Source organism: Nicotiana tabacum, chromosome 8 (genome assembly GCF_000715075.1).
Source record: "Nicotiana tabacum cultivar K326 chromosome 8, ASM71507v2, whole genome shotgun sequence".
NCBI lineage: Eukaryota > Viridiplantae > Streptophyta > Magnoliopsida > Solanales > Solanaceae > Nicotiana > Nicotiana tabacum.
The window spans coordinates 129,820,353-129,829,538 of NC_134087.1; the positions used below are offsets into that span (position 1 = coordinate 129,820,353).

Below are 9,186 nucleotides of genomic sequence, written 5' to 3' on the forward strand. Positions count from 1 at the left end.
TCGTGATATGTTCTATTTGTTTTGAATTTTGATATTAACGAACGTGTACTTTTAAGTCTGCAATTCTTTGACATTTTAATCAGAAATTTGAAACAAACAGATTTGGATGTCATAATTTCTCTCTCTCTCTCTCTACAACTATGGATTGACATCTGATTATTCTTCAAATGTTTCAAATACTTATGTGGGAAGTTGCTTGGATATAATAGTGCCACTATTATTGGTAAAGACAATGTTAGGGCTAATTAAGAAAATTGTCGAGGATATTAACAGTTGTTGATTCATGATAAAGGTTTGGTGAAAGAAATCAATGCAATTCGCTTTTATCTCCTTATGATGGAGAAATACGAGAAGCAAAATACTAATTTGGTAACTCTAGTTAATCAGCGTGTTAATGAATGTTGAACGGATTACATATATAATGGACCTTATCGGCCTGATTTAATGCATATTGTTGCTTTATGTAGAAAGAGGCTAATGATAGGAAGAAGTAGGAGCCATTGATATGGGATTCAGGATGATTAGGTGCATTTTCGAGGAGCCTCGTTTAAAAGGGCCCTGAAGACGGACAATATGGGATAGATATCATTGTAAATCATGAGTTTTGTAAGTGTTCTGATGACAGAATTAGCTAGTTTCTCACCTACTTTTAAAGTGTTCGGTGTCTAGCAAAGTATAATGGAAAGATGCTATGAAGGTTATACACCAAGTATGCTCGTGATTCCACTCTGGCATACTTTACTATTGAACTTGTTTTTGATGTAGGATGTCTTGGTTCACACTTTCACTTCTATTCTTATTACATATTGTCAGGGTTTATTCTTGCCAAGAGTAAAAGAAGTGAGGACTTTGTTATGTTTTGTTTAATTGCAAGTTTAAAGGACACCAAATGTATGGTCCATGCATGCTTAAACTATTGAGGCTTTTTCTTTAAATACTTTTTAGTGTTATATTTGCTATACTTTAAGGTGGCTTGGTGATGTAAGGTCCTTAATTATACATAGAGTAATAAGGTCTCTGTAAATTGTAGGTGTTCTTATGAGGGTTATAGAAATGCAAGAAAGTGAAATTTTGGTATATCCAAGATACTCTGTGAAGATAAGTTATTAAGGCTGTGGCCTAGTGATCAATAAAGTGGGTGAAACTTCTCATCTATCCAAGCCTTGGTGGATAGAGTTATCAGGTACTTGTGTTGGTGGTGGGAGGTGGCAGGTACCCCGTGGAATTAGTCGTGGGAGGTGGCAGATACCTCGAAAAATTAGTCGAGGTGCGCGCAAACTGGCCCGGACAATATGGTTATCAAAAAGAAAAAAAAGTTACCTAATCTGACTGTGTTCATGACTTTGATTCTCCAAGTTCTTTAAAAGCACTACTCGTCAATGTTCAACATCAAAGGCACCTAATGGTTAACGAGTTACTTCCTCATCTTCGATAAGCTCTGCTGTCTTTCGTTGGTTCTTTTCTAGGTGTTCGTTGTGATCTCAAATAGTTTTTTCAGTATCTTCAACAGTTAAATTTTGTTTGTTTCTTTCTGGGATGTTGTATACTGATTGACTGATTGTTGGCTATATTTGTATTGGTAGGCAATTGGATGGTCAAAAGAATATCAACTGTTAATAAACAGTAAACTTTACTGTAAATACCTACTGACAGAATATGCATAGCATTGGATCTCCACTGCCTTTATACTCAAATTAAAATGAGTTCGTACTATGCCTTGAGCTGATATTATCTGCTAGTACTGACAAGTGACTATAATAATCTAAACTAAAGGGCAAAAGAGTTATTTGAGCACAAGAACTAAATGCAAGTTTGTTCAGTTCAACAGATGCTACTTGGGTGTTATTTTCTTTGCATTTACTTTTGTGCTAACATTTTGCTTTATACAATGACCTGTACTTTGACTAATCTAAATGTTGGCTGTCGTTCTATATGACTACCTTTCAGCCAGTGGCGGAGCTACATAGCTCCAAGGGGTGGCTTCACGAAAAAATACACTGTTTAGATAAGTAAATTTTTGTATGTATATATATTATGTATTGAATTCCCTTGACCTATTTGTGTATTTACTTCTTTAAATTTTGACAAATCCTCGCTCCGCTACTGCTTACAGCGTAGTGATTCATGCTAGTTGGGTAAGGGTCGGGTGAATTGATGAGCTTCTCTGTTGTTTACAACAACAGAACAACTACCAGTAGTTTGTTCTTTCCATCTGCTATTGTGCACCGAAAGTGGAATATGCCAACTCTGTGTCCAAGTGAAAACATTTGTACTTTTCTTTTTGTTAAGGTACAATTTACATGCATCTTATAGTTTCTTTGTTTGATTGGTGCATTTTATCGAACAAAACGTTAGTAGGTGTCCAAATTTTACCTCATTATTTAGGACCCAAATTCTAGGCTCTTAATTTCTTTTCTCACCGTTCCTTTTCCCCATTACTGTGTTCTTCTGGTGTTTTTGTTTGAATGCTGCTGGTGTTATGGGATATATGCCATACACAGTAATCTGTCACTATTGCCATTATTAGAAATTTAGAACTGCTTCAAAAAGTTTTCAAAACTGTTTGGCAAGGCCTTCTAAGTCCTCTAATATAATGGTGATAGAACCTTGACCTCTGCCGTGAAAGTTGCCCGTACTGGTCTGTGGTCTGACAATCTAAACTCACCTCTATTATACTGGCTTTGCTTCAGTCCCTTGCCAAACCATATAATCCTGTCACACCTATAGAATATTTTTCTTTATTAAATATGCTTGTTCCATTTGCTTTTAGGTCAAATAATTCTTATGTTCTTAGGCAACTTACCAAGCTGGGGCTCGACTCTTTCCCCTTTTCCCGTTCTGACTGCAGCCATAATAATCATCGGAATCTGGATAATATTTGTATGTTGGTGCAAACTCAATTTCTTCCTCTTGCCAACCTTTGAAAATACAGCCTTCTCTTAGCTCGGCCTTCAGCTTCATATTTCCAAGTTTTCAATGTGAACTTCCAAATAATGGTGATACTAGGAGTACAAACTTACTGTATATTTGAATGCTTTCTGGAACTTTATAATTGTTATTTTTTTGCTTACAGTACCTGATCCTTTTGTAATAAGATGCTCCACTGCCTGTCGTTGACTAAAGATCTTGTTATGGCTTCAGGCAAGTAAATCCTATAATTCAGGTCTCCTAGCCAAATCACCCTACTGTATGAGATTAACCAGCTTATGGTTGTTAGAAGATAATTTCAATATATTCACAAGTTGGTATATAATAGTAATCAATATGTCCAAAGTGAAGTCTTCTTTGTTGTACCTATAACACGTCAGCTAGCCAAATCATCTACAGTATGATGTTAACCAGCTTATGGTTGTTAGAAGACTTTGCAAGATATTCACAAGTTGATATATAGGAGTAATAATCAGTTTATACGAAGTGAAGTCTTCTTTATTGTGCTAAGAAAGACAAGTGTAAAACTATTTGCGCAAATGCTGACATGTGCATTTAACACAATCTCTTTCCCCCTTATCTTTTATGTTCTTTTTCTCACCTAATCAACTGTCTATGGGTCTTGGGCAGGATAATAGCGTCTGCTTCTTGCCTCTACGAAGCACAATCAAACGTTTAACTGTGTTATCAGCACACTAGCTGCTGATGCTATATCAAGATTCAAGGTACTGTAACTCTAAAGGAAAATGCTGAGGCCATGAGAATCCAAAGAAAAAAAAATGCGACTGTTAATAATATTATGAAAAGGTAAACGTACTCGTGCTGTAGAATTTTTCTTGGCAAATGCTGAAATGAGTCACAAGGAAATCTTGTGCGTGATAGTATTTGGGAGGCATCTGCATTTCTCTGTCTCTCATCTCCTTCTTTTCCTCCGGAAGCTAAGTGACTACACACAAAGCAGAAGCTTGTTTCATGCAAGCAAAATCTAACCGACACTGAACCCTGTATATCAATTACTGGAAATTAGTAAATTGAAAGCTAGATGCATATGATTGTGTTTCTATCCTGTTTGGTACATTTATACTCCATATATTCTCTGATTATGGAGTTACACCCTGGTGGCGGGGGCGCAGCGTGTGCAAATAACTCAAATTTTATATCTTGCTTCCTATAATTTATCAGTAATTATTATATTTTGTATATGATCAAGAAATAGAAATTTACATCAATTCTTTACCTTGTTTCCGAGGTAGCCAAATATACCACAGCCTACAGAGGAGACACTTGTATGCCTGATATATGGAAGGAGTGGAGACCTCGCCCATATGGTAATAAAAACTCCCACCATTTGCTTGCTAATTATGCATTCAAAATGTGAGGAACTCTCTTTGTTTAGTGGGTAAACCTTTTGATTTTCTTCTTCCTCTATCTTGTTCAGAGCTGTTCTAATAAGAGAATTCCATTGCATGCATAAAATTGTGTTCTCTGGCACTATAACACTTCCAGCATTCAGAGGTACAATTTCTTGAAACCTGATAAAAGTTATTTGCTCATGGCATGTACATTCTCGAACTAGAATTTTGACCATTAGCTACTACAAATATAAAAGTACTACCTTGACCAAGCCAACCTGATATCAGATGGCAATGCATTTGCATGCTGCTGCATACTCTCAAGGGCAGCCGCAAATGCAAAATGCAGTCATTAGGTGGTTTGGTTCATTTACCTATTAGTAGAATGCTGTATAGTGAAAGTAATGGTTACCCGAGAACATAAATATCAGCCAAGTTGTTTCGAGTATCAAGCAAGCCCTCCATATTTAAGTCGTTGGGTGGTGCAATGCCTCCAACATTCCATGAGCTAATAAATAATCTTATTGAGAAGGAAAAAACAATAAATATGAGATACTGGAATTTGAAGACGAATTTAAATGTTAATTGTTAAATAGACGTACGAAAAATTTTGTATGTCGGCCGAGAGGTCTGATGTTGTATCAGAGTCAGCTAGCATGATCTCATCGTCCGATCTGCTCTATAGGATGGTGTTTGCTGCAAACTTAGCTGCATGACCTTGAACAGAGGACATAACAATAGACTAAAGAAAACCAGAATTTACTTCATCATGTAGGCAGAGTGCATGGGGAGAGAGAAGAGAGAGAGGGAGAGAGAGAGAGCAGTGGTAATGGAAGCTAATAAGTTAAAGGAAAGTATATCCATATAAAGGGAAAGGAGGCTGAGGATTTGATTTGCAAAGGAGGAAGATGAAGAGTTGTTAGGTCTTCTTTGGAATGTTGAGAGGGTAAATGATGCTATGAGTGGGTCTCAGATGCCAATAAAAAGAAAGGAATTGTTAAAACAACAGTTAAAATGAAACAGAAAATAAAAAAGTATTTGATTAATCCATAATTGGAAGGCCAAGATAATAAGGGAGGTGATGTGAGTGATGATGCAAGTTGGATTAGGATGTTCTGTTTAACTTTAAACTAATATTTCTTATGGAAAACCAATGAGATACTCTCTTTTATTTGATCACATAACGACTTTAATTTGTAACATTCAAGGATGGCTGGCAAGGTTGCCACCTTTGGTTATAAGGACTTGGTTTCTTAGTTGAGTTGAAAAACATTTTTTGTTATCTTATAACTAAAGAATTTGTCTTCAGTAAGATGATGATAGCTTATATGAGTCATTTTGGACCTTTTTCTGGGGAAAGATACAACAATTTCGAGAAATTAGAAAATTTGTTGTGATTTTTTATGTTTGAAAATAGCTTTTGCATTTACCATAAACAAAGTAAGTTTTTCCGCAATTAAATACTCTGTCTCTTGTATTTCTGTTGTCTAATCTTTGCGAAACGTATACTTTAATGAAGAATCGAATTGTTTAGTAAGAAGCTCTTTTCTTGCTTGGGTTATTGAAATAGGAAACAGACATGCACTCTAAGGTGTGGTCTAGTGGTCAATAAAGTGGATGGTTTAAATCTCAATAGAAACAAAAAACACTAGGTGATTTCTTCCAATCTTCGTGATGTTTATCCATCACAAAGTTGTTGATCTGCATGAGGAAGTATTGTCATCTATGTATTGAATTATCTCATGGTTAAAAGTTTTCCATGAAATCAAACTGATCTCAGTAGAGACACAAGTTCCGACTAACTAGCCGTTAATCATTTGGTATGCATGACATTTGAAATTAGTGCACAATAGAACACTTAACACTAATGTTTTTTTTTCTTTCCTTTTTTCTCTTTTGGGTTAATGTGGGAGTAGAGGAGACAATTAGACAAGACAACAATGACTGTTATGAGACAGATATTTCACCTCGTAACATTATCATTCGAATTACAATCTTTTGACTACTGAATTGTTTCTTGAGACCAAAATGTCATTTTCTTCATGTAGGGTCATTTAGTCCATGCATGTGATTGGATGGACGGAGAAAACTGAGTGTCCAATTGGTCAGTTCCATAGACGTACTAAGAGATTGAACTAATGCATAATTCAGTCAACCAAGTGGTGCCCTTTCACTTATTTTATTAATAATATAACACAAACAAAAATTAATCAGGTCGTTTTATTCTGATTGGCTTTGGCTACACCAAACATCCATTATCACCCTCAACAATGATGAAATAACAGTAAACCGTTCTTTTCTGAGCAAAGAAGGCCACCGGTTATTGCTTAACCAAAGAAAATAATAATAATAATAATAATAATAATAGTAGTAGTAGTAATGATAATAATAATAACTGCAACCACAGAGCATACTAAGACAGAATCTTGACACAGTTACCAAGATAAATCTTTTCTGATGTGGAAGATCAGACTATGCTGCAACCACAGAGCATACTAAGACAGTACCTTGGCTCTGATACCAATTGTTGCGGAAGTCAAATGTATATAGTGTGAATAAGTCACAACTACTATACCAAAAATTATGACAGCCACCAAATAATAAATAAGACAATAAAGCAACAATAAAGGGAACACCAGAATTTACGAGGTTCAGCTAATTTTGCCTACTCCTCGGACACAACCAATATTTTATTTCACTCCAAAAATACAAGTGAAATAATACTAAAGAGAGAAGATACAAATGCCTTAAACAGATGAGAAGGCAAATGAGAGGTGTATCTCAATCCTAAACATTAGGCCTTCTTTTATAGGGGAAAAATTCCCTCCAAACTTAACTCCCAACCAATGTGGGACTTTGGCATTTTGCCAAACTTCAACAAATCTCCACCTTGGCAAAATTCCACATTTTCAATTCTCTCTCAATAACAAATTTTGGTTGTGTCTTCATCTTCAATCTTCAGTGTTCAACAATGTTGATCAAATCCAAACAATGTTGAAACTTGACCGCAGTCACCACCTTTGTCAGCATATCAGCAGGATTCTCTGTAGTATGAATTTTCTTCACCGTGACTCCACCTTTTTCTATGACTTCTCGTACGAAATGATACCGAACATCAATGTGCTTCGTCCTTGCATGATAAACTTGGTTCTTCGCTAATTGAATAGCACTTTGACTATCACAAAAAATTGTGATACATTTTTGTTCAACACCAAGCTCCTTTAGCAATCCTTGAAGCCAAATTGCCTCTTTCACAGCATCTGTAATAGCAATGTACTCTGCCTCTGTTGTAGACAAAGCAACTGTTGGCTGCAAAGTAGACTTCCAACTAACTGGTGCCTTTGCAAAAGTAAACACATAACCAGTAGTTGATCTTCGTTTGTCCATATCACCCGCAAAATCTGAGTCACAATATCCAACTACAGACTGATTGTCTTCCTGCTCAAAAACTAACCCGACATCTACAGTATTATGAATATACCGTAGAATCCACTTCACAGCTTGCCAATGCTCCTTCCCTGGATTGTGCATATATCTGCTAATAACTCCAACAGCTTGTGAAATGTCAGGCCTTGTGCAAACCATTGCATACATCAAGCTATCAACAACATTTGTGTATGGTACCTTTGACATATACTCTCGTTCAGCTTCATCCATTGGCGACATAGTAGTACTTAGCTTAAAATGGGAAGCAAGTGGAGTACTAACTGGCTTAGTCTTGTCATCTATGCCAAAACGTTGAAGTACTCTCTTCAAATATTCCTTTTGAGATAAACAGAGTTTCTTTGAACGTCTATCTCTAATTATCTCTATGCCAAGAATTTTCTTTGCCTCACCCAAATCCTTCATCTCGAACTCCTTCTTCAGTTGAATCTTCAACTTATCAATTTCTTCCAAATTCTTGGAAGCTATCAACATATCATCAACATATAGGAGAAGATATATAAAGGAACCATCTTTAAGCTTGTGCAAATACACACAATGATCGTATTTGCTTCTCTTGTACCCTTGCCGCAACATAAACTCGTCAAATCGCTTGTACCATTGTCTAGAAGATTGTTTCAATCCGTACAACGATTTTTCAAGTTTGCACACCATATTTTCTTTTCCAGCAACTTTGAATCCTTCTGGCTGAGTCATGTAGATTTCCTCCTCCAAGTTTCCATGTAAAAACGCAGTTTTTACATCCATTTGAACTAGTTCCAAATCCAATTGTGCTACCAAAGCCAACATAATTCTAATGGAGGAATGTTTTACAACTGGAGAAAACACTTCATTGTAATCAATTCCCTCCTTTTGAGCATATCCTTTGGCCACCAATCTTGCTTTGTAGCGAACATCTAATTGGTTAGGAAATCCTTCTTTCTTTGCAAATACCCATTTGCACCCAATTGCTTTCTTTCCCTTCGGGAGATTGGCCAATCTCCATGTATGATTCTGATGAAGGGACTGTATTTCATCATTCATGGCAATCCTCCACTTATCTTCTTCTGAACTTTGGACAGCGTCTTTGTAAGTAGTAGGAACATCATCAGCTACAATTGAGGTTGCACAAGCAACCGTCTCTATGAGACGAACAGGTTTCGTTATTGTTCTTTTTGGCCTGCTGGTTGCTATTGATTCAAGTTGTTGTTGAGATTCCTGAGTTGGAATCTCCTCTACTGGCTCTCCTTCCAGAGGGTAATCTTCATTTGTTTCCTCCTCTGCTTCTTGTGTAGGAAAAATAAATTTTCCCTCAAACTCCACATGCTTAGAAGCACCTTCATTTTGTTTGGTATCTTTTGTTACCTTATTTACCATAGCAAATTCATCAAAGGTAACATCTCTGCTGAACATTACTTTCTTTGTCATAGGACACCATAAGCGATATCCTTTGACTCCAGAAGTAATTCCCATAAAAATAGCC

The 9,186-nt window shown here is 36.3% G+C and overlaps 1 protein-coding gene across 2 annotated transcripts; it reads right to left on the reverse strand.

The window, feature by feature from the left end:
• Positions 1–4: 4 nt before the first annotated feature.
• LOC107761558 (type IV inositol polyphosphate 5-phosphatase 9-like) lies at positions 5–6,215 on the reverse strand. 2 transcript variants are annotated; one of them, XM_016579784.2, is made up of 7 exons: positions 4,883–6,215; positions 4,693–4,800; positions 4,166–4,460; positions 3,746–3,930; positions 3,077–3,185; positions 2,804–2,918; positions 5–2,721 (listed from the first exon to the last, which is right to left on the reverse strand). In XM_016579784.2, exons 1-7 carry the CDS (start codon positions 4,936–4,938, stop codon positions 2,687–2,689), a joined length of 903 nt encoding a protein of 300 aa, XP_016435270.1. In that variant the 5' UTR covers positions 4,939–6,215; the 3' UTR covers positions 5–2,686. The 2 variants fall into 2 exon arrangements, with proteins under 2 accessions (XP_016435270.1, XP_016435269.1); XM_016579783.2 differs by having other exon boundaries at positions 2,804–2,955; positions 4,883–6,211.
• Positions 6,216–9,186: the final 2,971 nt, after the last annotated feature.

Excerpts from the sequence above, each read along its gene's own strand:
- LOC107761558 (XM_016579783.2), bottom strand. The coding sequence starts at position 4,938 with ATGCTAGCTGACTCTGATACAACATCAGACCTCTCGGCCGACATACAA. Across the intron at positions 3,931-4,165 it reads TTGGCTACCTCGGAAACAAG|GGTTCAGTGTCGGTTAGATT; the intron begins GTAAAGAATTGA and ends ATTGATATACAG. Across the intron at positions 2,956-3,076 it reads TCTTATTACAAAAGGATCAG|CTGAAGGCCGAGCTAAGAGA; the intron begins GTACTGTAAGCA and ends GGAAATATGAAG.